Source organism: Erythrolamprus reginae, chromosome 5 (genome assembly GCF_031021105.1).
Source record: "Erythrolamprus reginae isolate rEryReg1 chromosome 5, rEryReg1.hap1, whole genome shotgun sequence".
Taxonomy (NCBI): Eukaryota; Metazoa; Chordata; class Lepidosauria; order Squamata; family Dipsadidae; genus Erythrolamprus; species Erythrolamprus reginae.
Window position 1 is genome coordinate 83,941,165 of NC_091954.1, and position 27,498 is coordinate 83,968,662.

Genomic DNA, 27,498 nt, shown 5'->3' on the forward strand with positions numbered 1-27,498 from the left:
TTTTAAAATGTTACTGTGCCATATATCAAAGCAGTTCACTTTCTTTACATTAACAATTCTTGTGGTTTTATTTAAATATTTGTACCCTATGTTCTATATCAAAATCTAAGTATCTTGCAGATGTAAAATTAAACTGCAGTACAGTACAGTGGTACCTCAAGATACGAACCCCTCGTCTTACGAACAACTCAAGATACGAACCCGGGGTTCAGAAAAAATTTGCCTCTTCTCACGAACTTTTTTCGTCTTACGAACGCCAAACCTGAACTTTCGGGTTCGGCATTCTGGAGGCTGCTGGGAAGCCGCGCGGCTGTTTTAAAAGGTGACAGCCGGGCTGGGGGGCTTCCCAGCAACCTCCCGTTCGGGGGGTTGCTGGGAAGCCCCCCAGCCTGGCTGTCACCTTTTAAAACAGCCGTGCGGCTTTCCAGCAGCCTCCCGAAGCCGAACGCCAAACCCGAACTTCCGCGTTCGGCGTTTGGAGGCTGCTGGGAAACCGCGCGCTGTTTTAAAAGGTGACAGCCGGGCTGGGGGGCTTCCCAGCAGCCTCCCGAAGCAGAACGCCAAACCCAAACTTCGGCGTTCGGCGTTCGGCTTCCCAGCAGCCTCCGAACGGTTCAGAAAAAATTTGCCTCTTCTTACGAACTTTTTTCGTGTTACGAACGCCAAACCCGAACTTCCGGGTTTGGCGTTCGGAGGCTGCTGGGAAGCCCCCAAGCTGTTTTAAAAGGTGACAGCCGGGCGGCAGCGTTTTTTTTGCTGGGGGGTTTTTTTGGTTGCACGGATTAATTGACTTTACATTGTTTCCTATGGGAAACAATGTTTCATCTTACGAACCTTTCGTCTTACGAACCTCCCCCTGGAACCAATTAGGTTCGTAAGACGAGGTATGACTGTACTTGCTTACAGTTTACAGTGGTAGATACATTCAGTTCTCATATGAGTCTTAAAATATTTTCTCAAAATGTTGAGAATCATGTTTTTAAATTCTATAAATCAATTAGATATAATTGAACCAGGTAATAAGGCCTTGAGAAATAATAAAAAATCTATTTATCTTTCTAGTTTATCTCAAATATAATTTTAAAAATCAAGTACCCTATATATTTTTAAACCCACCTAAACCTCTAAAATTTGCATGCAGGAATGTGAAATTTGGAAAATATATGGTATTACGGTACTTGCATGGCTACGGTTGCTGATTTTTTTGCTGTTTTAAGCATATTGTTTTATTTAAGCATATTATTTTATTTAACAGTAGTTTTTAAACTTTATTTTTGTTTTGATTTCTTTTAAAATATTTTCTGATTTCTTTCTATCACAACCATGCTTTGCATAACTACAGTATGTTCTATTGTCAATTAAAATGTTTATTATTTATCATGGCTAATAAGTCAACCATTGGATAAACACTTTTTCTAACATTTCTTTTCTCAATAACTCTCTTTGACGAATTCGATCTTAGAGGGGAAGTCTAGGTCTGCCTTGTATTTAAGACATCTAGCATTCATTTATTACTGTTATGCCACAAACTTTCATAATGAACTGCTGTATTAGTGGATAATTTAAAAGAGATAAATTCTTCCTGTCACATTGTTTGTCTACAATTTATATATCTAGCTTCAGCAAGCGTTTTATAATGCATTACAAAGCTTTCAATATACCTTTGTCCCTAGATACACCTTTTGTTGTAAAAGTATGATACAATTCTTTTCATGTTTAATATAAGTTGCTCACAGAACATAGTCTGTTTGTTGGTCGTAGAAATACAGTATAGTCCAATATGTCTAAAAGGTCTCATTAAATAGTGGGGTTATAGGAAAGCTGGTTTTCTGAATATGATACAATAGGAAGACAAATATGACTTTAAGAAATAGACTAAATCTGAGCTAAAGTATTTCTGGCTTTTATAGAAGAGTAAGCTAGAGATTAAATATGCTTCTCTTTTTTGGATTTTTGCATTTGATGCAAAGGATATTAAAATTTATGTTTAAACTGAAGGAAACTATTCTTGAATGTGATACTTGGTGTGGTACTACTTAAAGTTTTGTTAGTAATGAGTTGATAACTATTATCAAATTATTATTCTAAAAGCAAATGGGATCATATCTTAGATGCATGTAGGTCCTTTATCCAGGTCTTAGCATCTACTGCCTCAAGTATATGCTGGGGAACGACTTCAGATTGGCAACTTCATTTATGCTTCAATTTGCAAATTTGTGTTTAGTTGCCTCCCTTTTTCTTTTTTGTCAAATGTATACAGTGATCTCTCGAGTATCGCGAGGGTTACGTTCCAAGACCTCTCGCGATAATCTATTTTTCGCGATATAGTGGTGCAGAAGTAAAAACACCATGTGCGCATGCGCGCCCTTTTTTCCATGGCCGCGCATGCGCAGATGGTGGAGCCGGGGAGCGATGAAAGTGCGGAAGCCGACAAAGATTGCTTTGAATGTCGGCTGCCCCCACCCCCCCAGCGCGTCCGGCGCCCTCGCCGCTACCGCCGCTCGCCCGCCCGCCCGATTCACCCCTCTCACGGGTCCTCCTGCAGCAGCGCTGCCGAGCAGATCAGCTGCTGGGCGGCCGAAGAAACCTTCCCTGGGTCTTCCCCGCCGCCCATGCAAAGGGGAAACCCCAATCTTCGGCTCCTCGCTGCTGCTGCGCTGCCGAGCAGATCAGCTGCTGGGCGGCCGAAGAAACCTTCCCTGGGTCTTCCCCGCCACCCACGCAAAGGGGAAACCCCGATCTTCGGCTCCTCGCTGCTGCCCGCCCGCCGCTCGCCTGCCCGCCCGCCGCCCACCGCTCGAGAGCAAGAGGGGGAGAGATAGAGAAAGAGAGAGAAGGAAAGAAAGAGATGAGAGAGGGAGGAAGAGAGTGTGAGAGAGGAAGAAGCAAGATAGAGAAAGAGAGAGAGAAAGAAAGATGAGAAAGGAAGGAAGAGAGTGACATCATCGGGTGGGAAAAACCGCGGTATAGCAAAAAAACCGTGGAGTATTTTTTAATTAATATTTTTTGAAAAATCGTGGTGTAGCCGTTTCGCGAAGATTGAGATCGCAAAAATCGAGGGATCACTGTATTTTTAATCTTATCAATCTGTAGTAGCAGTAAATGTTGCAGTGATTTATGTTGCTCTTCAAATGTACCCATTTTAGAACTACGGTAATCTTTGTCTTCATGTAAAACTAAGATTAGGAGCAGCCACTACATCTTCAGGGTACAAAACACTGGAAATCATTCAGATTTACTATTCAAAGACTTGCACTAGTTATGATATAAAATACACTTTCATGAACAATTTGTCAGTTCAAAGCACTTTTAAAAAAATGTTTTTCAATGTGTGGAATGTATATACATTCATGCAGAAAGGCATGGGAATAGTATCCAAAGCATTCATGCAAACCTTGTAAATGAAGCAGCATGCTTTTGAAAAAGACAAGCTTAACATATGTATGCCCTATTCTTTATCCTGTGTCCTAATTTGAGAGTTAAAGAAGGCTTAGCGAGATCAATGACAATTTTTCACTTGTCTCTGTCTTGGTTCTGAATGGCAGCAGCTAGTTATCTTCTTGCTTTCCCTTTGGCAGATGCACTTTTAATCTTCATCTTCAGTCCTCTTCTGGGACTCCAACCATACCTTCTGAATTGATTAGTTATTGTTCCTTGGTAATCTTTATCTTTTCTGTCATCTTCAGCACACTTCTTCAGATGGTGTCAAACAATTGTTCAGCAGGTCACAGGAAGCAAGCAAAATACGTTCTGTGATTTTTATAGGATGATTTACACAAGGCTAGTTAATGAAGTTTTCTCTCTTTTTCATAAAACACATAATTCCATATTTCCAATAACTAGAGCTTGCTGTGCTATTTGGCATGTGCACAATACAGTGATCCCTCTATTATCGCGAGGGTTCCGTTCCAAGACCCCTCGCGATAATCGATTTTTCGGGATGTAGGGTTGCGGAAGTAAAAACACCATCTGCGCATGCGCGCCCTTTTTTCTATGGCCACGCATGTGTAGATGGTGGAGTTTGCGTTCCCCGCCGCCCACACAAAGGGGAAACCCGATTCGGCTCCTCGCTGCTGCTGCGCTACCGAGCAGATCAGCTGCTGGGCGGCCGAAGGAACCTTCCCTGGGTCTTCCCGGCCGCCCACGCAAAGGGGAAACCCCGGCTCCTCGCTGATGCTCGCCGCTCGCCCGCCCGCCAGCAAGAGGGGGAAGACCCAGGGAAGGTTCCTTCGTCCGCCCAGCAGCTGATCTGCTCGGCGCAGCAGCAGCGAGCAGACGAAGATCGGGGTTTCCCAGCCGCTCACGCAAAGGGGAAACCCCGGCTCCTCGCTGATGCCCCCGCTCGCCCGCCCGCCGCCCGCCAGCAAGAGGGGGAGAGATAGAGAAAGAGAGAGAAGGAAAGAAAGAGATGAGAGAGGGAGGAAGAGAGTGTGAGAGAGGAAGAAGCAAGATAGAGAAAGAGAGAGAGAAAGAAAGATGAGAAAGGAAGGACGAGAGTGACGTCATCGGGTGGAAAAATCGCGATATAGCGTTTAGCGAAGATCGAGATCGCGAAACTCGAGGGATCACTGTACACTGATGTTCATTGTCTCAGTCAGGTGGCATCTAGCCAATCTAAGCTTATCTCAAATTATCTTGAAAAGCAGTGCAGGGATAGACCTTGTCTGTACTTGGTAAGCCTATGCTTCAAATGCATTGATGTAGTAGAAACAACATATTGTTTATCTCAGTGAATCAATTTACATTGCCACAAATCAGGCCAGTGCTTCTGGAAAAACCCCTGTAGTCTTCTTTCCCCCAGTGCAGGCTAAAATGCTTCTAGTTAAGTGGGTTTGGCACATGTTACAGGATTCAGTGTGCACCAAAGCTGTCTAATCTTGAAAATCTTAATGGTGTATCAAGATGTCTTTAGATTGTGTAGATTCAGTGGGAAGCTCCACACTCTCAGAAAATCTGGCTAGTTGTGTCTTCTGCAGTGCTCATCAATTCTAATAAATAAAAACTAAAATAAAAAGATCTTCCCAGACTTTCTTCACAGTGTACGCTCTGCATAAAGAGGTGGTTGCTTTGCTCTTAGAACTGAAGGACTTTGCTTTGTAAAATAACCTGAAAGGGCTGTTTACCCAAACCTTGAACAATATAACTTTTCAAAGATTTTCACAGCTATTCTTGAATATGGCAAAACCATTAGGAATTATCAAACTCAAATTTGAAAATTGAAAATATTTTCAAAACAAGTGGAAAATAACTTCTGTATTGTTGCCAAAATGGACTTTGTGCAGAGGACCATTTCTTGAAATGTTTACTTTTCAATTTTTATTAAATGATAGAGATGTCTTTTAGAGTGCTAGTTTCAATTGCATCCGATTACTTGTAAACATGAATGTTCTTGTGTTTCTTGCCTTTTCAACAGAATTCTGTGATATATTATTTAAAGCATAAAGCTCAGTACTTAGCTAATGATTTGGAGGAAAATAGTTACTTGTCAGATTTAAAAGAATATATTAAGTGTTTGCTCTAAGTCTTAGAAAAATGTCCCATGATGTTTTAATGTTTGATGTATTTGGTGATTTGTATGGGCCATTATGTTTTTTGCTCAAAACAAGATTTCTTGGGAAATGACAATGTTATGTCATAGATTTTTATGAAAAGAATTGAAATAGTATTTTAAAATTTTATTCTCGCTATGAGTGAAAATTTGAGCATGTGCATTTATTGTTTGTCTGTATTAAAACTTCAGTTTGCTCAGAAGTTTCAGGAAATTTTAGAAATTATATGTGAATTAAAAGCAAAATGGGAGTTAATGAATGAATACCAGTAAGATAGAAGTGATTTTATTACAATTATAAAAAGATATAGATACATGAACACACAGATTCAATTTGGCAGGGTTGGTGTGTTTTAGGTTTCTTCAGTTAAACGTTGCCATTTGTTAGGACTCCAGAAATTTGCCTTTCATGCAGTATTGTCTGCCTCCTGGAATAAAATTCCCTCTGCTGGCATTTCAGATAGGCTTGATGACTTTGTTCTTTGCCCAGACTTTGTTGAGGATGAATAGAAATGAAATTATTTTGGTAAAATTTACTTGTACGTAGAGTAGGCCATTGAAATCAATGAGACAAAATTTGTCATAATTAGATTAAGCTAAGGATAATCTGAGATAATCATTTGTACATCATGGAATATAATATTCCATTATAAAATAAAACTCCATTATAAAATGGAATATTTTCTAAATATAAATTGGATTTATAATTGCACTACTGTATGTAAAGTATAATAGAAATAACAATCTGACTTCAGGGCTTTTTTTGTTGTTCTACTTTTTCTCTCCATTTCCCCCTATTTCCTTCATATCTACAAATCTTGCCTTAGGCCAGTGTTACGTGGTGGGTCAGCAGCTGTCAGTTCCTCTAGCCGCCATCATGATGAAGCCAGGTAAAGTTGCATTTAGTTAGTTTTTCTGCAAACTGTCAAAGGTATTCCTTAATTACTTTGCTCAATACAGTTTTTTATACTGTTCTGTTAATGAGTGCTCTAGAGGCTTGGTCCTCTAAATTTCCTTTTCAAATTTATTTTTCCCTCAGTCCTTATTTTTATTGTTCTTCTATTGAACATTTGTGTAGCAATATCAGATTTGTTAGATGACTTTTTTACTTATTTAAATTTTAAAACTGTGCCTGACCTTGGTTTGCACTTAGGATTTCTCCTCTTTGTTTTTTATGATTCCAGTGATCTATGATACATTGATGTAAAATAACTTGATATTATATCACAAAGCAGTAACTGTATCATTATTTATTCAGAATTTAGGATGCTTCAATTACTTCAAAAAGAATTAAAATAAGTTTTCAGAATATTTTTGATTTGTTTTCTTCAGATCAAGATGTCTTTATTACCACCTTTTGTATTGGCTTGGCTTGCCCAAATTTATTTTCTGCTTTTTATTATTTTTATTAATCTAAGCTCCTCTCCTTTACATCTTATCCATATATTGAGGAAGGTCAGATCAATTATTTAGTGCTGAGCTTGTGTATGTAATTGGTGACATTTTGCTGAATCGTTGGTTTTAAAACTCCTACCTCCAGCTACCTAAATTTGGTTTTCAGAATTTTATGACTACATGTCACTTCATAATTTAAATACCTCTTCCTTGCAGTTTCATCCTCATACTATCAATATGAAACATGTATGCCTATCACAAACCTAGCTGTCATTCTTCACATATGATTAATATTCTTTTTAATTAGTTTTTTTAACAAGCTTTAATACCTTTACTCCCATAATGGTATATTATAAACCATGACTTACAAATCATAATAGCTGGCAACACATACAAATATTGTTTAAAATAAACCATAATTTAGTTAGTTTAGTATACCCCAATCTCTGTCTTTAATGCCGATTGACTATTACCAATAACTACCGTAACTTTCAAAGGTATACCTTTAGCATTTATTTTTTGAAATTCTTCTCATTGTTTCATTCTAGAATTAAATATTGTATTTTACCTAGAATTCAAACAACTTCAAGCATTTTTCACTTGGCAGAAAGTTCTTTTTTTCTTTTTGGCTATATAGTAGTTACATTAGTCCATGCTACATTGAATTACCACTCTTTATGATGTCTAATGTTTTAAGATTTGTTTTTCAGGTGGTAAAATGTGCAATAATATTTCACCTATAATTCTCTTTGTGCCATTGTATAATGTTTGTGTTTTTTCTGTCATATAGATATACTCTTTCAAATATGGACACATCATTAGAGGGAGCATCAGAAGATATGACAGTTGTGGATGCTGCTTCTTTAAGACGACAGGTATCTATCTATTCAGCTATTGTACCTGTGAACCTTACATGATATAGTTAATTCATACAGTTCATGTAGATGTAAGGGACCAGAAGTGCATTATCGTTAACATTTAGAAGTGTATTCATATTTGGTATTGTGAATATAGTTTATCAACTGTTATACAAAGTTGTTTTCTCAGCATTCAGTTTCTATATTAATGAAATATGGGGAAATTAATAAAATATAGGAGTGTTCTAGCACAAATATGAGTAGAAAGATTTGAAAAGGAGATGCTATTAAGAATATATATTCTGTTGCTTTATCTCAAGCTGCTGAACAAATTCAATGCTTGTTTTAATGCGAGTAAATCTTAATACAAGATTTATTTATTTATTTATTGAATTTATTTGGCACCATCTCATAACTAAACAATACTGGACAGCTTGCAGCATTAAAACATTAAAATCCTAACAAATATATCTTAGTCAATAAAAATGGAAATCCTAATCAAGATAAAATTATAGTTAAAAGATGAGGAGGGGAGGTTGGTAGAATTGCCCCGTAACTCATCAATCATTTCTAGTGTGATGCTTCTCCTTAGGGCCCCACGCCAAAATTCGTTCATGCATTTTATGTTGTGTCATTCTTCATATGTTGTAAAGTTTTTTGTATTATTTGTTGCAAAGCTGCATAATGAATAAATCTAGAAAAGAGTTGAACTGCAAGACTGGAAAGCTTTAACAAATATTTAAATTTAAAACCCTAGAAAAAATTTCAAAATTGCAACAATTACATATAATCCTCAACTAAAGAGCAGTCAAAATTATGACAGGCTCAGAAGGGGTGTGTTGTACCTATAATGCAATTCTACCCATCATAAAGTGTGTTGCCCTGCCTCCCTGGTCATGTGACTGCATTTCAAGTGTTTTACAATCAGTTGCACCGTAATATGCTGACATTATGATGATTAGTGATGTTTTTGGCCAGTTTCTGGCAAAACACCTGTTTGAAAGAATTGTGTATGATTGTGGATTCATTTAATATCAGTGGTGATTCATTTAATAACCACTATAAAAATATTATAAAATAGTGTTCGGTCAACTTGTGTCTGTAAACAACTTACAACCAGAAATTGAGTCCCAATTGCAATTGTAATTCAAGAACTTACATACTGAAGAATAATATACAGTATATGGAAGCATGACTGCAGTAGCTCCCTGCAAAAAAAGATGTAATAGAAGTAGTGAAATGTAGGAAATAAAAGTATCAATTTGTTAACATACATATGGAATATAAAAGAAAAAGTCACCCAAATTACTAAAACTAAGAGCGGGAATATTATCTTACTGAAATCAAGTCTTCTATTGATTATAGCAGTAGGATTCCAGGATTGAAGTCCTATATTGACAGACTGCTTGATCATTCAGGTAGTTATGGAAAATATTAATATTTATCTTTCTCTTTAGATAATAAAACTTAATCGTCGCCTACAACTTCTGGAAGAAGAAAATAAAGAGAGAGCTAAAAGGGAGATGATCATGTATTCAATCACTGTAGCATTTTGGCTACTAAATAGTTGGCTTTGGTTTCGGCGCTAAAAACAGCTTCTACATTTAACAAGATCTGACAGTGGGGAAATTTTAAAAAATTACAAATCCCTTTGTTTCTGTCTCTGAATTGTATGGTGATTTATGATCCATGTACTGGAAATGTCTGCCACTGTAAAAAAAATGTAATATATTACAGTGTTAAAAGGATGCTTGGACTTTTTTTTCAAATTGTTGTAACATTGTTAACATTTTTTTTGCATGATAATGTACATTTGACCTGTATTATTTTGCAAACAGAAATGTCTTCACCCCTGTAAAGGTATCTTCTCTTTGCATAGAAAGACCTACATGGATTTTTCAAATAATCTACAAAATGGCGTAATTTACAGTAGGATTTTCATTGTTTTTGTATTATTAAATGCAGCACCTTTATTGTTAACTAATTGCACTTGTTTTGCTTAGCCAAATTTTTTTTGTGGTGGTTTGCCAGATGAAATGGCATCCTAGTTTATATGTCTCATTCTGGCAAGTGTACATATTGATTAAAACTATTATTTGCTAGAATGTCAGCAGATTATCCAGAGGTATTTGTAAAATGTTGTTTAGCTTTAATTTTGGGGGGTTTTTTCACTTAAAAAATAAAAATTTAAGCAAGTCTGTTTGAGTGATTCAAAGATTATGGAACAAAGTACCAACAGGTAGTATAGTTCATAGAAGTAAAGAGATTTATAATTTCTTATCATTGCACTGAATTGTATTCTTTGTTCTTTGGATATGTGGAAACTCGCAATTGGAACTACTTCACTTTCTACTTTGAGCTAAGACATCTTTTTTTTTCTTTAGTTCTCAAATCACTGTTTCTATTTAAGTGGTTATTTTTTTGTTTGTTCTTACACATTGAGTCCAGCCATTTGCACATACATTATTTTCCTACACTAATGTTCACCATGTGTTTTATTTTAAAAAATTTACCTTCTTGGAAAGTGATGTAAAATAATAAAATGTTGACATGAAAAGCATTTGTGAACTGTGGAAAACAAAGTCTAGTCCCTAAATAATTTCTATAATTAAAGATTAGGTAAAATCAATGCCTCAGCTAAATATTTCCTGATATTTTATTAAAATACCTTTGTAGTGTCTGCAAAAGTATTGTGTCTGTTATCATTTAGAAACATAGAAGTCTGACGGTAGAAAAAGACCTCATGGTCCATCTAGTCTGCCCTTATACTATTTTCTGTATTCTATCTTAGGATGGATATATGTTTATCTCAGGCATGTTTAAATTCAGTTATTGTGGATTTACCAACCACGTCTGCTGGAAGTTTGTTCCAAGGATCTACTACTCTTTCAGTAAAATAATATTTTCTCATGTTGCTTTTGATCTTTCCCCCAACTAACTTCAGATTGTGTCCCCTTGTTCTTGTGTTCACTTTCCTATTAAAAACACTTCCCTCCTGGACCTTATTTAACCCTTTAACATATTTAAATGTTTCGATCATGTCCCCCCTTTTCTTTCTGTCCTCCAGACTATACAGATTGAGTTCATTAAGTCTTTCCTGATACGTTTTATGCTTAAGACCTTCCATCATTCTTGTAGCCCATCTTTGGACCCGTTCAATTTTGTCAATATCTTTTTGTAGGTGAGGTCTCCAGAACTGAACACAGTATTCCAAATGAGGTCTCACCAGCACTCTATATAGCGGGATCATAATCTCCCTCTTCCTGCTTGTTATACCTCTAGCTATGCAGCCAAGCATCCTACTTGCTTTCCCTACCACCTGACCACACTGTTCACCCATTTTGAGACTGTCAGAAATAACTATCCCTAAATCCTTCTCTTCTGAAGTTTTGCTAACACCGAACTGCCAGGTTATAATAATCAGAGGTGAAATCTTCCTGGTTTGGCCTGGTTCAGGCAAGTAGGTAGCAGTTGCAGCAGCTGGTTTGGAGAACTGGGATGGCATTGTAAGGATCCATCCCCCTGCCCTGACACCATCACTTCCTGATTTTTTAAAAAAGTTAAGAGAAAAGCTTTTTAAAGCTGTTTTTTCTGTCCTTTTCATAGAAAGAGAGAGAGAAAGGGGGGCAGGGGGTGGGAAGGGCAGGGAAAAGGAAAGAGAAGTGTTAGAAGGGGAAAAAATACTTTCCAGCCGGGAGAGCCCTTGGCAAAGAAGAAAAACGCTGTTGCTTTAAATCAGGAGTCTCCAAATAGCCACATGGTTAGCTGAAGAATTCTGGGAGTTGAAGTCCACAAGTCTTAATGTTGCAAACTTTAGAGACTCCTGCTTTAAATTGAAAAGCCTTCAGAAGTTGCTGGGAAGGAGGTTTTGCAGAAAAGAAGTGACATTTAGCAGTAGATAAAAGGATTATTATATGATTCTATGTTTTTGTGGTTTTGGGGCTTGTGCAATATGGCCTTTGTGTTTGTAAAGTGTTTGAATTGGGGCGGGTTCCTCTTACCTTTTCCTACATGCGCATGCTCATTGTGACATTTTGCACGTGCACCCCCACGCTCGAGCGCATGCCCCCTAGTGCAATTTAGTTTCCATGCATGTGCAGAGGGATTATTTTCCTTCTGAGCATGCTCAGAGCTGATAAATCACCGAAAATTAGAAAAAATCCAGCAAAGAAAGCACCGGAGCCATCACGCCAAAATCGTGCAATCCGGTGGGCCATTATTGGAACAGCACACTGGACCGCACTGGTAGGAACCGACCTCTGGTTTGGGAGATTCCCATTGCGGCCAAATGACTTTTGTCCTGTGTTGGGTCTTGAATGTGGGGCTGCTTATTCTTAATATACTACTATGTTTTATTAGCTGCCAAATCTTGCCATGGGGGAATTTTGAAATATCCCATCTTGAATGGGTTTTCTAGGGATCTGTTTGCCTTTTTGTATGAATGGAGCCAAGGTCAGTCTTCCACTTTCTATACTGTCATTAGCTTTATTGGGCAGGAATGTGTAATGAGCTTCAGGCAGGTTCTTTGTTAGCAGCTTGATTTTCCCTTGTTTTTCTGTGAGCCTTTTATTATGAGTAATACAGTATTTTATTTTGGGAAGTTTGCTTCAGAAGGAAGGAGGGAGGGAGGACCACAAACCTGGCTGGCAATAGACACAGTTTCAGAGGATGATTTGAAACAGTACAGCAAATGCTGGAACGGACCTCAGAGGTCATCTAGCCCAATCTCCTGCTCCCTGGCAAAATGGACTGCTAAATTGGCTGCACCCATTCAGTCATATGACAACCTGGCCATGCTCACCCAGTCACATGACCACGTGGCCAAAAGATGTAAAAATGGATTCCACCCAGAATAGCTACCTTCAGGACATAGCCTTAAAACCCTAGGTTTGACAAGAATTTTGGGAGGAGGGAGCAAAAATGGCACTTTATAAAGTGTTTAGGTTTTAATCCTGCCCCAGGTTTTGGATTTTTATACATCTTTGCTTTAAATTTGGCTTCAAATACATGCGCTTGCTATAGTTAAGTGTCTCCCTTGTATCATATAGGCATATTCTGCAGCTTGGGTTCTTGTGGTAAGGGAAGAAGGGAAGCAGAAATTCATTCTGATTACTTAAACGTAAAGATGCAGGTTTCTTTGGCAAAATATAGTAAAAGTTGGTCTTTGCCTTTTTCCAGTCTAGCCTACAGCTCTTGAATAGCCTGTCTAATCCTGTTTAGATTTTAGAGATTAGACAAGTTTGTTACTATCTGAAAACTTTATTGAAAAACTCAGGAAGGGAGGGACACAGAGAGAGGAAGAAAAGGAGGGAGGGAGGAGAGAGGAAAGAAGGATAGAGGAAAGGAGAGGAAGAAGAGAGGGAAGGAAGGATTATCATCCCATCAGTAGCCCCCCCCCCCTGTCACGCTTTTTACATTCTCATAATACAGAAAATAAAGTAGCCGTTTGTACTTTTCGCTACTATACAGATAATAGCCCGGTAAGTAGATACTGTCACGCAGCTCTTCGTAATTGCGGAAAGTTTATAAACCTCAATTACCAGACTTTCAGCGTATTTGGCATTCGACCGGATCGCAGAACTGCGATCTAGTTACGGTGCACCTTTTTTGAACCGGGCATGTTTTTTACTGGGCGCCAAGTTTTCATTCGCTAGAAGTCCGCTCTGAGGTCCGGAACTCAGCCGGACCAGAAAGGAAGTGGCACGAGTTTCCAGCCGGCGCTCAATTGAGGGTTCCCCGGCTACAATGGCGTCGATGCTCTTACGCTCGCTGCTTCTCGAGACTTCTCAGCGACTGTTGGTGGCGGCGAATGGAGCCGCCTTGCTTCGTTCTCAGCCGCGCCGAAACAAAAAGCTCTGGCTCCAAGCTTACCGGGAGCAGCAGCGCTTGCTGGAGCCTCCCATGCGCCGGTAAGAGGGTCTCCGATAGAAGAGGCTCACGGGAATTAGGTGCAGGTTTAGCGCTTCTTCTCTTCGCAGCACGCAAGCTTTGGCCAGAGCTTGGGGTCTCAAGGTCTGAAGAAGTTCCAGCTCGAGTCGCTGTTTATGCTGCTTGGGAGAGAAAGCAGGAGGCCAAGAGGCAGGCATCCTCCAGAACACGGATTTCCAACCTCGGCAGCTTTCAGACTTGTGGACTTCAGTTCCCAGAATTCCTCAGCCAGCAAATCTGGCTGAGGAATTCTGGGAGTTGAAGTCCACAAGCCTTAAAGTCCCCAAGGTTGGAGACTTCTGCTCTAGAGTGTATTCAGTTTGCAAGAAGACGAGCACGGTGTGCCTGTGTGTAAATGGAGGTTTGACTTAAACTAGTGTTTTTCAAACGTAGCTTTGAGATAAACGACCTTCAATTCTGGGTTAAAATTCTGGTTGGGGAAATCTGGGAGTTGAATATCACTCCTAAAGTCGTCACGTTTTAAAAGCTTCTGGGTTTCTGGGCATGCAAGCAAATGCTTAAGGCAGTTGAGAATATTTATTTATTATTTATTAATTGGATTTATATGCCATCCCTCTCTGAGGAGCGGAGTGGTTTAACGTGGCATACTCTAAAAAAAAGTGGAAAGGGGAAAAACTCTTTTGAACATAAGAATTTGACTTGAGGTTTCCCTGTTCTTCCTATTTAAAGTCTAAATAACAGCAGCAAGATTAAACACAAATAAAGTAAAACCAGTCTTTGAAACAGGTGCTTCAGTTCTTTTAAAATAATCTTCAGTGATGATACACAAAAGATAGAGGAAAGTAATGCAATTGTCAATTTATGACTTACCCAACATATGCAGTACATTCTGAAAGTATTCAGACCCCCTTCACTTTTGACAGTTTTGTTATGCTGCAACCTGATTCTACTGGGTTTTTTTTCCAAATTAATCTACACTCAGTACCCCATAATGACAAAGTTAAAGTCTGTAAATTTATTTTAGAAAATTCATTATTAGTGATTCCACTAAACAGTGGCATTCCAGTAAACAGTGATTTTTTAACTTAGTGTTGAATTATTTATTATCATTGCAGTCTGAAATATGCTTAACAAATGTCTCCAGCACCACTGTGGTTTTTTCTTTGTTTTTTTTCCTTTATTCATCCTATAATCCAGCCTTTACAGCCATAGCTATAGCTTGATAAATCATAACTTTTACAGTATAGAATTCTTTTAATGCCTAAAATATGATGTCACTGCAGTTTAATATTTTGTCTAAAATTGTCATAATCTTTCTCCCACATAGCAAATTTCTTTCTTGACTATAAGCCCTTGATTATATAAAATCCATCCTTCAATCTAGGGAGATAAAATCTGTTATTTCAATTTCTTCTCTGTTAATTTATATTTCGGTGGTATTGCTAGTTGACACAATTTTAGGATTTTTGTGGAGTATCTTATATTGAAAAGTAAACCAGTTTTTACATTTTTTCCCAGTTACAACAAGAGACTAAAGTATTCCTTGCTTTCACACTTTACAATGGCATCAACATTGTGGTGCTTTTGAAGTTGTGGTGCTTCTTTAAGCAATTTTTATTTTAAATTCTTAATCTAATATTACTCATAAATCATCTGGATGATTATATGATGGTAAATTAAGCCATAACATTCCTTCTGTTAGTGGTTTATTTAAAAAGAGACACATTGCTTGCAAATATAACTGTAGCCAGTCCCACCTACTTTTTCTTGTTTACCTTTCAGACTTGGTCAACAAAAGGTTCATATTAAAAGCCATGTTCAAGTCAGTACCTGAATGGTAATTTGGAATGTTGTGGATGTATCTGACATCTTTGACTCAAAATATGGTAATAAATTTTGATAAGACTGTTGCTGTCAGTAAGACTTAACTCTGCAAGTTGGGTTTTTAGATGTCATTTTATCATTTAATTAACTTAACTGCTTTTTTTCCTCAACCAATCCTATGCCACAGAAATTATATAGGAAAAAAATACAGAAAGAAATTCATGAAAAGTATTTTGAAGTCTTAGGGATAAATGGGATATGACTTTAACAAATAAATACAATTTACACCAGGTTTATTTTATCTTGAAAAATATATTTAGATTAGATTAACTGTCTTTACCAGCATATTAACATATTGTTTTACTTATATATGGTTTGTAGAGTCTAAATTAACCCATGGAAGAGTGAAATATTCATGTATGTGATTTTTTTCAGGAATTAACAATATAATATTGCTGACCAGAAACAAGACTTTTTAGTTTTCCTCAACCTGCTCTATTGGCATAAGAAAATTTGAAGTAAATGATATGAATTAACAAAAATACTATAATATTGTGATACAAGCTGTAGAGACTTTCATTTCCATGTTATACTTGCAAGTTCTTTTATAAACCTCTGGACAAAACATGAGACAAAGAAATGAAATATATAGAAGTTTCTGTTATTGAAATATGTTTGTTCACTGCAATCAGTTTGGGCTCTGAAATTGTCTTTGCGACGACATATCTTTGATTTCCATAGTGAAGATTTTGAAACTGAATATATACAACCAGAATTCCAGTACTGGTTTTTAAGAGTACAATAGTTAGAATAAGATATTTGATAGCCTTAGTCTTGCCATGAAATCTGTATTGACTAGGCTGTTTTTTAATATATTTGTTTCTCTATTTCTGCTCTCCTTTTATGTAGGTCTGAGAAGCCTAACTGGGATTACCATGCAGAAATAGAAGCTTTTGGCCACCGGATACAGGAGACATTTCCAGTCCACCAACTCAAAACTGCATTTGTTAATCCTTGCTATATAAAAAATGAAGAATCTAAACGCCAACAACTTGGATTAGAAAAAGAAAACCTTGCTCTTAATCTTAAAGACAATCAGGAACTTTCTTTACAGGGAGCTTCCTTTGCACACCTTTATCTCAGACAATGCTTTGAAGAAGCCTTTCCAAAAATGCCACCTGCTGGCATTGAGGCACTTGTTAACTATCTCACTAGTGAAGAAACAGTATCCTACATTGCTAGAAACCTATCTTTGCAAGACTTGACACTTTGTGCAGAATTTCCTGTGCCACCTGAGGTGCTGCAGCAGACTTTTTTTGCTGTAATAGGAGCTTTGCTTCAAGGTAACAGCTCTCAAAGGACAGAGATCTTTGTCAGGGTAAGTTGTTATTACAGAATGTAATGTTATGGTTAGCAAAAAAAAAAGTTCTTTGTATCCATCCAAGATTACAAAGCTGGTAAAATGCAAAAGAAAATATACCATATTGTTTAGATTCGTAATAGTAATAGATTAATCTTCAATTGCCTTTGAGGTTTTACTTAGTAAGATTGAGATAAAATTGTTTTAATGAGTTAATAGACAGGATTACTTAGCGGAGAGACTGTAAAAACAACTGTCACACTAGCAAACTTTGGCAACATTTTTTCTTCAAAAATAATTGAAATTGGTGATCCAGACTTTTTTTGACACAAGATTTTGATGGATGCAATATTCTGATACAAATTTGCAAATTAGATTAGCAGAACACATATTAAAATAATTAATAATAATAATAATAATAATAATAATAATAATTTAATAATAATAATTTATTAGATTTGTATGCTGCCCCTCTCCGAAGACTCGGGGCGGCTCACAACAACGATAAAAAACTATATTATAATGGCACAAATCTAATATTAAAAAATATTATTTCTTCCTAATATGCAAAGACTTGGGGAAAGTACTGGAAAATTACATGTAGAAATCTAGATCTATACTGCTAGAAGTTTAATCCAGCATTATGCTTTATTTGTTGATTACATGGAGGCTATGAAAGCGTTTATTTTACACCAACAGTGCCCATACTACTTTATAGGATGAATAATAGAAGCCTCACAAAATATCTAGTGGTGTTTTGTTAATTAGGTAGTTAGTTTGGTAGTTGAGAAATGTTATTTTCTGTAACTATCCTTCAAAGGAGTTGACTTTATGGAAGATAATTTCTGAAGGTTTATATTTGACATAGTTTATAGACTTCCTTACTGCTTAATTTCATTTATTTTTTATTATTTTATGAAAATTAAACATGATGTCATATTTGCTTGTCTCCCAAGCTATTTTGCAAAGTGCCTACTTCTGCCATTTTAATCTAGAGACTCATTTCTCTCCATTTGTTGTGTTGTGTTGTGCTATGTTATGTTAGTTAATAAAAAATATCTCAAGGCTTGAGAGGTAAAATAGATTTGTAATGTTATAATACAGTAATAACTAAGCATTACAAAACATACCCTAGGCATTCTCAAATTATGACAATAATTGGGATCAGAATTTCTGTTGCTAAGCAAGGTAGGTTGTTAAACGCCAGACCTATTTTTGTGATCTTTTTGCCATGGTTTTTAAAATGAGTCCCTGCAGTTGTTAAGAGACTTACCGTATACAGTATAGTCATTAAACAAATCTGGCTTCCCCCATTGACTCTGCTTGTCAGAAGCTGGCTGGGAAGAGTGCAGATGACCATCACATGATCCATGTGACCATCATAAATCCATGCCACTTTCCAAATGCCCAAATTTTGATCACTTGCTGAGATGGTTATAAATGCAAGGACCAGTTGTAAATCATTCTTTCAGTGCTGTTATAACTTTGAATGAACAGTTGCTAAATGTTTGCAGGTTCAAGTCTGTCTGTATTAGCTATCTCAATAATGATTATTACTATTATTTTAAAATAACTCAAACAATATTGTCTTTTTAATGTTTGTTTACAGGACTTCTTCATCCCTCAGTTGATAGGAAAGGAACTGTTTGAGATGTGGAACGTTATAAACCCCATGGGCTTGCTGCTGGAAGAACTGGCCAAGAGGAATATAACTGTTCCAGAACCAAGACTAACCAGGCAGTCAGGAGCTACCACTGCTTTACCCTTATTCTTTGTTGGGTTATATTGGTTAGTAATATTTCAGGATAACTCTGAGTTGCTATTATGTATTGAAGGTGTGCCTGTCTTCTCATATGCATGCATATTTCATACATATGCTTGAATGGAATTTCATGTAGAAAATAGAAAATATGCATAAACTTAGGCAGTTTAGTATATGTCCATTGATAGGGAGCAGAACGCCTCCACATAGTAATAATAATAATAATAATAATAATAATAATAATAATAATAATAATAATAATTTATTAGATTTGTATGCCGCCACTGATAAACATGCTGAATTCAGGTTGCCTTGGCACTTTGATCCTATAGGGTTTAGAATTCCAATTAAAATTCAAATAAGTGATAATAAAATCCAAACTAGCTTTTCATATTTAATTTTAATTTAATTTATTTGATTTATATGCTGCCCAATCCCATGGGACTCCCATATTCCCAGTTATTTGTAGTGTGTATCAAAGCTTGTAAAGAGTTATATATTTTTGTTGGCTTCTGTTCTCTAAAGAATAAGTGCTATTCATTGTCCTATTTCCCGCTTATATCTCTATATGATAAGAGTGGTTTTTGACATGAAAAGACTTGTTTCTGTCACCCTTCAGTTTATTTCAGGAGTGATGACTTTGCAATGTGGTTCAGAAATAACAGTATCATAACTTACTCTTGTGAAGCTCACTAAAATTGCTTTTGAGCTACTGCTATGGGTTTCAAGCCTTGAAAAGACTGGAGACTTAAATTTAGTTTTTACCTTGTTTTTATCTTAGTCTTGTTTCTTCTACATTGCTTTTCATGGATTATATTTGATCTTTTTTGTCCTGAATAGTGGAGTCCTGAATGTCCTGAATATCAGAGATATTAATTTTCTGATTTTTGTCCTTTTCGTGTAAACTCCAGACCATCTTTCTTAATACTGTATTTTTATTGTTTTCTAGGACAAAGTCCACATCTAATATTTCATCATTTATTAATTTTCATTTCAATACATTTCATACAATCACTACAGAACAGTGTAATAATAAAGATATTAGACAGATTTCTTAAAACAGAAATGCAGAAGAATAGTTTTAAAATTGGTTTATACAAAGATCAAACAATAGATTAAAACTGCTTTTCATGGTATTAGGCCATGCCTGCTGAGTTAATTTTATATCTAAGGAGGTATTTGAGCTACCAGTTTCTCAGTCTTCGATTTACAAAGAGGCTATGTACTCTTTACACTAAGGCTTTCTCTTAGTTATTAGATAAACAGACTGTAGGTTGCCTTATCTGACTGATCAGTTGCATAATCATTAACTTCATAAAGATATTTCTTCTCTTTTCAGTGATAAGAAGCTTCTAGCTGAAGGTACGGGTGAAACAATATTGGCTGCTGAAGAAGAAGCTGCTCGTGTGGCCTTGCGGAAACTTTATGGCTTCACTGAGAACAGACAACCATGGCATTACCCTTCTTTAAAATGTGAGAAGGAAACTGAAAAAGCTATTAGCAGTAGTTAGGCAAAAAAAATCAGGTCTGTTTGAAGCAATATGCATTTCAGGAAGAACATTTTTCTTTTCTGTTCACTTATCTAAATTAAAATGCTTTGAATAAAAATGATGTATTAAAGGATTCATAAGATAACTGCATTCATTTTATTGTTTTGAAAAGCAATTCTTCATTTCCTAGTATATTCCCGAGTATAACTCGACCCGATTATAAGCCGAGGCACCTACTTTTGCCACATAAACTGGGAAAACTTATTGACTTGAGTATAAGCCTAGGGTGGAAAATGCAGTGGCTACTGGTAACTTATAAAAATGGAAACCAATAAAATTACATTAATTGAGGCATCAGTAGATTAAATGTTTTAGAATATTTATTTCAAAGAAAACCAGTAAACTAGCTCTGTAAGTTTAAAAGAGGGTAATCAAGAACAATCTGGTATTAACAATAACTTAAAAAGTATATCACTGAGTTCGTAGTCATCACCATCACTGCCGTCATAGTCAGGTATATGTCCCCCCAAGGCAGGTACAGGTAAAAAAAAAAATGCAAATACTTAATCCCCCGCTGCTCCGCCTCCCTGCCACTCTGTCGTCTTGCCAGCACAGAGCGCCTGATGTCATCAGGCCGCCTATGCCGGATGCTCTGCAGGGGTATCTCTTCACCTGTATGCGCTCCCTGAAGAGTCGTATAACTGAAATGTCCCTGCTGGCGTTCGAGCCATCGCAGCACCCGAGCACTGTCAGTGACGAGTATAAGCCAAGGTCAGATTATTCAGCATATTTTTTGTGCTGAAAAACTCAGCTTATACTCAAGTATATATGGTACTGTGAATATTTGCATTGTCCAAAGAAAAGGATTATATATTTCATTTCTTTATGGTGAACTAAAATGAAATTTGTGCCATCTTTATGATCAACCAAGTGAATTTGTGGCTGGATGTTTCTTTACCCAGGTTCAAATTCATGCATTTGTGTCTCAGTAATTTGCAGTCTTTACCCAATTTCCATCAAAGCTTCTAATCTCTTAAATACATTTGCAAGGACTGTGAGCATCTACTAGGCATTTCTCATGTGAAATCTCAGTAGAACAAATAGTGATTGTACAATATCACATATTCCAATTATGCATTCAAAGGATACCCCACACATATTTAGAAAACCACAGCTTTAAAAACATTAAACAGCTTTAAACATTTAAACAGCTTTAAAAACATTCACCTATGTTTGAACATATTTCTATTTCAGCTTTCATTTCGATGGGATGCATATGTAGTCTTCAAACCTCTTGAATATCATCCTTAAAGTGACATCATCTATTAGCTATAGAATAATATACCAATTTTACATAGGATTGAAGGAGAAAAGGACAGCTTCTGTACTGTTACCAACCTAATAATTCTACTACACCTGCTCTTTGTGAAAATAGCAATAGCACTTAGACTTACCGGTATATACTGCTTCATAGTGCTTTTGCAACCTTCTCTAAGCTGTTTACAGAGTCAGCCTATTGCCCCCACCCCCCCCCCAGAAAATCTGGGTCCTCCTTTTACCCACCTCGGAAGGATGGAACACTGAGTCAGGCTTGAGCCAGTGAGATTTGAACTGCTAAAATGCAGCTAGCAGTCAGCTGAAGTAGCCTGCAGTACTGCACTCTAACCACTGCGCCACCTTGGCTCTGTTGACATGGGAATTCTACTAGAATGAAATAAATCATATTGTATATATATATTCACGTTATAAATATATTTTCATAGATAATACTATTTCAAGCTTTATAGAAATTATTTGATGTTCTGGAAATATACTTTGTATGATAAAACATACAATATCCCTTGTGTACATACTGCCGATAATTCTGAAACCTAAAGCTCCAGCTTAATGAGAATGAGGCTGATGAATATTTTACAACAGTTATGTGTTTGGAAAGAGTCAACACAGTGATAAAACACAGCTTTGCATGTGAAAGACTATTACTTGTATATTTACCTGTATGTACATAGCAAAAAAAAATAATATCTAATAAAATGGTCTTAAGAAATAGGAAGGAATTCAAAGGATGTTTCGACTCTTATTTAACCAGCAATATATATACAACTCAGCCTTCAGAGCCAGATGTTCACTTGAGAAAATATAATATTATAATAAATAACCTTTGCTTTTGCAGAAACCAAAAGTTGAAACCAAGGCTTGTCCATGTTAGATCAAGGAGAAATGGGAAAAGGAAGCGGCAGCACAGATAAACAAAATAACAATAAAATAAATTAGTTGCTTGTGTCTGAGCCACAATCCAACCAAGCAATAATGATCATATAAATATGTGTTTGTTTGTTTATTCATTTGACTTCTATGCCGCCCAGACCTGAAGGACTTAAGGCGGCTTACAAAAGCATAAAATACAAGACAATAAAAAGAAGTCAAATATAAAACTAAGTTTGCCTCTGATCTCATAGCTTCTGCAAATTGCTGGCACCTGATACATTAATATAAAACCAAGAAATAGTGCTAGGTGCGTGACAGGTTGGGTTCACCCCATTCAAAGTCACTTAATGGCATTTCCATTTTAAAAAAAAATCAAATCACTCAAAATCAGTGCGATGGGAAGCATGATTAATAAATTGCTGAACTATTGTTTCTTGGATAAATGACACATTGCCTGGACTCATATAGCATAAAAGTAGGGGTAACATTTTGGTAGGAGACAAGCAAAAGTAGGGTGGAGCAGAAAGAAGGGATTCAAGAGGCTCATCCAGCAATAGGGACTGGGCTCATCGACTATGACAAATCAAAGCGATGTAGCTGCCTCCATGTACAACAGCCTTAGGCTCCTGAATATTATTTGCTGGGAGGAGCCACAGGGACTCCCCAAGTAGTGTTTACGAGTCCTTTACGCAAGTGTTTCCCAACCTTGGCAACTTGAAGATATCTGGACTTCAAGTTGCCAAGGTTGGGAAACACTGCTCTATACTATCCTGATCAGGATGATCCTCTGATCCCATCCATGGAGATCATGGGGTTGCAGGTTAATTCAAATTCAAGAAGTTCTTTGTGTATTCTTGGAAACACATGGTATTCGCCACGGACCTTTCACCGTCAGTTCACCGCCCCGGCTTGGCTCACCGATTCTTTTCCTTTCGGCCGACACCTTTTCTTTGCAACCCCTTTCCGTTACGTCACAAGTCCCCAACTTCAGATTGCGTCTCGCCCCCTGCCCCGTGACTTGCAGGGTCATGCCAGGTAAGCGGCTCCCGAGAGGGGGGGAAAGAGACACGGGGGAGTCCTCCCGGGCGGAAGGGGGCGCTTTTCGCCGTGGCCAGAGCGTCCGCGGCGCTCCTCTAACTCGTCGTGCCTGGGAAGAAGTATAGTGCAAGGTTCCGCCTCGGCTCGTCATTCAGCCGCCCCGGGCCCGGCTCGAGTTCGCCTCTTCTGCTGTTCACCCTTTTCTTCTTCCGTCCTCCCGTTGGGCTCGTGCGGGCGGGCGCGAGCTTCGTTCGCTCTTCAGTTGGCTTGACTCGCTGCCCGCTCAAGCGGGACGGTCCTCCCCGCCTCTCCTGCGCCGCCGCCTTCCTCTTCGTTCTCGAGCGGACCGGGGATTTGCTCCCTCACGCACACATCCCGCCCGCCCGGCGGAGGCCATGGCGGCGAGCGCCAAGCGGAAGCAGGAGGAGAAGCACCTGAAGCTGCTGAGGGAGATGAGCAGCCTGCCGCCCAACCGCAAGTGCTTCGACTGCGACCAGCGCGGCCCCACCTATACCGACATGACGGTGGGCAGCTTCGTTTGTACTTCCTGCTCCGGCATCCTGTGAGTTGAGGAGCCCCGCCGCTTGGCGGGAGGAAACGGTCGAGCTGTTCTAAGTAGGCAGCGCAAGAGGAGGGAGAAAGCCCACTCAGGCTGAAGGAGGGGAAGGGGGGTTTGTGAGGAGCTCCTCCGTTGGGAGGATAGAGCAGTGTTTCCCAACCTTGGCAACTTGAAGATATTTGGACTTCAACTCCCAGAATTCCCCAGCCACCATTCGCTGGCTGGGGAATTCTGGGAGTTGAAGTCCAAATATCTTCAAGTTGCCAAGGTTGGGAAACACTGGGATAGAGAACTTGGGCCCGCATGACCAGCCCAATAAAAGTGGAAGTGGGGATTCTTCCCTTCTCCCCGAAATACTAATATGGGCTGTGTGTGTGTAAGGCAATACAATACCTGCAGGGAGAAATGGGATGGCACAGTTACATTGGTCACCCAATAGAAAAGCGTTTTATTGCAGGCAATTGAAAAGACTGGGCCACCTGGAGAGAGACCACCAGAAAGCCAAAAGCTGATAAAGTGAAATCACCAGAGAAAAAGTACAAGACTAGAGTTTGGGAAATAACCTAGTATGGACATATTCCGCAACAGTGCTTAAAAATGAGAGTTTGTTTCCAGATGTATGTCATAAAATATGGATTTTAGCAATGCAAAATGGTATTGGTGGAAGAAAGCTTGATGTGCTAGTTTTCTGAGGGAAGAGAATCAGTGACACTCTAAAAATATATAAAAATAGAAGAGGAAGCTTCAATGGGGATGGTAGAGGACAGGAAGGCATGGAGCAATGATATCCATACATTGTGGCTTTACTTCGCAACTAACAACTGAGAACATTTTGAGGAAGCAATAACAATACTAAGTAAGCATATTACTTTAAGGGCTTATGGCAGGAAACAATGTAAACATTTTGTTAATCTCTAAATTAGAGAGTTTACTATATTTTTACCACCTTATCTACATAGTAAATAAACCATGCGCATAATTTTGAAAGAATATAAATTAGTTTTCATTCTCTGTGAAGTTAGACAGCTGTCCTGAATATGTAATCTTCAGTACTTTTATAATTTTTTTCAAGAATGTCATGTTACAATAGGCAGACTTAGGTTGATCATATGTGACATTATTTACTAAAATTATACCACCGTACATAATTATGTTCTAGGTCTAGATGAAGATTAATTATCTCTATGGTGTAAATTGATCAGAATCTTGCTTATATAAGAAAATGGTTTATATGTGGAGAGAAATGGGAGATTTGCGATTTCAAATTTTTGAATTTTTCAAAATGAGCAATATGTTTTACCGGTATTTTATATTGAAAAAAAATCAATGTTGTGAAGTTGGTATTATGAAATAATGATGAAATAATGGGGGATGTAAAAACAAAGCTGAACTTTAGAAATATTTAGTGTGACAGTTGAGTGTAACCTTTTTCATTATCAATAGTTAAATTGTTAAGAATCCCACTGAATTGAATTTTACAAGCAATCCCTTACCAATTCAAACACAAGTAGTTAAACTGCTGCCATGAAGTCATTAATACCTCACAGAACAATATAGCAATTTTATATAATGGTGGTTTTATAATGTCCTAATAAATACAGACATTTTGTATTTAACCTTTAAAAAAGCAAGCATACTTAGTTGTAGATCCTCAGATTGCATATGCTGTCCTACTGTGATATTTGTTTATGAGCTTCATAATTGAAATTCTTCTCTTGTCTGATTCTATTAAAAATAATGACTAAAATTCCCAAGTTTTTATGTTTCTAGAACTTTTATTTTTTAGCATACTTTTTAATGGTTGTGTGTGTGCTGTATATATCAAAATCATTTGCAAACAAATTCTTAGTGAAGGTTATGTCTCTCCCAATCGAAGTCAGCACAGTTCTCTCACTGGTATTCAAGACAACCATTGAGTGGTTCAAAAAGTGAAAAGATTAAATCTGTTCTCTTTGAATTACCATGACGTTTTGTTTTACAGAACTCAATATAACAATGGCTGTGCTATATTTTATTATGACAACCAATATCTTTATAGGATTAAAATAAAAATATTTTAAGAAACATTCAACATTGAGACAAAAGGTACAACTGTCAGAATAGTGGGAAAATGAAATTATTAGTTTTTGATATGACTGGAATTTGTAATAGATAAATATAATTGCAAGATAAAATCCATAGTTTTATATCAAAATTTAATATTTGGTTTCTCCATAATCAAAATAATCGAATTTTGAGTTCTGTATCATTTTTACATCCCATATCGTTAGTCAAAATTTAAACATGAACACTTTACTAGAAGAAAGATTCAAATAAGAGCTTTTTAAGAAAGCAGACTAAAAGATCTGTATCCATAGGAATTCCCAAAAGCTATATAGTGCTTATATTTTTTTTAAAAGCAAATGTCTTAAAAGAACTAACTAATGAACCAACATTGATAGTTATAGCCAAGCTTTGAGAATTATAAGGTTATTTACAAATACATTATTAGGCCCAATTTTTCTACAGTACTTGAATAAAAACTTATTTGAAAATTAAGAAATTTTCATATTTGTCATATCTCTTTACTGAATACTATTTTTTATCATTAATAGCTTTAAACTGTAGTTAAAATTATTTTACTTGAAAGATTTCTACAATCACTTTTTTTAAAAAAATATTTTATAGGAGAGGTTTAAATCCACCTCACAGAGTGAAGTCTATTTCAATGACCACATTCACACAGCAAGAAATAGAATTTCTTCAGAAGCATGGGAACGAAGTAAGTATTTAGAATGCATAAATAAATTGATGGATAATACAATTTTAATGAGTGCCTTATACTAGTCAAAAAGATAATACAAGTTCTCAACATAACATAACTTTTTGGAGGGTTGTACGTACAGTTTGTACTATGGTACTTGTGAGCTGAAGTTGAATTCTAATCTGAACCATGTAGTGTGAATCAAATTGTCTAAGTTTCATTGATGCATTTCAGCTTTTTCCTCCTCCCTCTTTATTATTCATGCTTTCAGAGTGAACTTTTCAACATGGGTGGAACTTCCTAGAAATATGGGTGGTATTTCCTAAAATGTTTGTTCCTGTTAATATTGCATCATAATAGTGCTGCTACAGCATGTTTTATGGGATATAGAACACAAGAGATTTCTTAATGTCCTTAAAATTATCAAAATGCGTAAGACTATATGACATGAATTTAAAGTCTTTTTCTAGACATTAGTGTGCATGAATTCCAAGAAGCTTAGTCATAACACATAGTTTAAGCTGCAGAATTATATTAGCTAAAATAATGGTAAGAAATGACTAACAGATCTGGAATTTTAAATCAACAATCTTTTATTTAATCAGTTATTTTTAACAAATAATATTTGTTCCCAACCCCTGAAATATGACATTTTGCTGTGGCCAAATTAATTATAATTAGGGTAGAGGTTTTTTGGTAGATTATTGTTTTCTTTGGTAAAAGAAAAATGTAATTCTTTAGAAGGTGCAGAGGAATTATCTGAATAACTGTAGTAAGAAGTATTTCAGTACTGTTCAGTATAAGAATGTTGTTTTACTTGAGTTT

At 37.0% G+C, this 27,498-nt stretch overlaps 3 protein-coding genes across 18 annotated transcripts in view; all 3 read left to right on the forward strand.

Annotated features, from left to right (window-relative positions):
- MFF (mitochondrial fission factor) overlaps window positions 1–10,487 on the forward strand; it is a 34,052-nt gene extending 23,565 nt beyond the window's left edge. For 4 of the 8 annotated variants that reach the window (XM_070753314.1, XM_070753310.1, XM_070753309.1 and 1 more), the window contains 3 exons: window positions 6,376–6,438; window positions 7,734–7,818; window positions 9,258–10,487. In XM_070753314.1, the coding sequence (XP_070609415.1) occupies window positions 6,376–6,438; window positions 7,734–7,818; window positions 9,258–9,389 (280 nt within the window). In that variant the 3' untranslated portion in view covers window positions 9,390–10,487. The remainder of the gene's footprint in view (window positions 1–6,375; window positions 6,439–7,733; window positions 7,819–9,257) is intronic. The other 4 variants (XM_070753317.1, XM_070753311.1, XM_070753312.1 and 1 more) reach the window with 1 other exon arrangement.
- A 2,961-nt stretch (window positions 10,488–13,448) lies between these two features.
- On the forward strand, window positions 13,449–20,265 carry MRPL44 (mitochondrial ribosomal protein L44). Its single transcript, XM_070753318.1, has 4 exons — window positions 13,449–13,709; window positions 16,423–16,891; window positions 18,483–18,661; window positions 19,975–20,265. The coding sequence occupies exons 1-4, from the start codon at window positions 13,546–13,548 to the stop codon at window positions 20,144–20,146; spliced, it is 984 nt and encodes a 327-aa protein (XP_070609419.1). The 5' UTR covers window positions 13,449–13,545; the 3' UTR covers window positions 20,147–20,265.
- Window positions 20,266–23,086: 2,821 nt separating this feature from the next.
- The window catches only part of AGFG1 (ArfGAP with FG repeats 1), a 33,414-nt gene continuing 29,002 nt past the window's right edge, over window positions 23,087–27,498 (forward strand). For 2 of the 9 annotated variants that reach the window (XM_070753319.1, XM_070753321.1), the window contains exons 1-2: window positions 23,110–23,368; window positions 26,598–26,691. In XM_070753319.1, the coding sequence (XP_070609420.1) occupies window positions 23,133–23,368; window positions 26,598–26,691 (330 nt within the window). In that variant the 5' untranslated portion in view covers window positions 23,110–23,132. Of the gene's footprint in view, window positions 23,934–24,677; window positions 24,787–26,597; window positions 26,692–27,498 lie in introns of those variants that run through there. The other 7 variants (XM_070753325.1, XM_070753322.1, XM_070753326.1 and 4 more) reach the window with 7 other exon arrangements.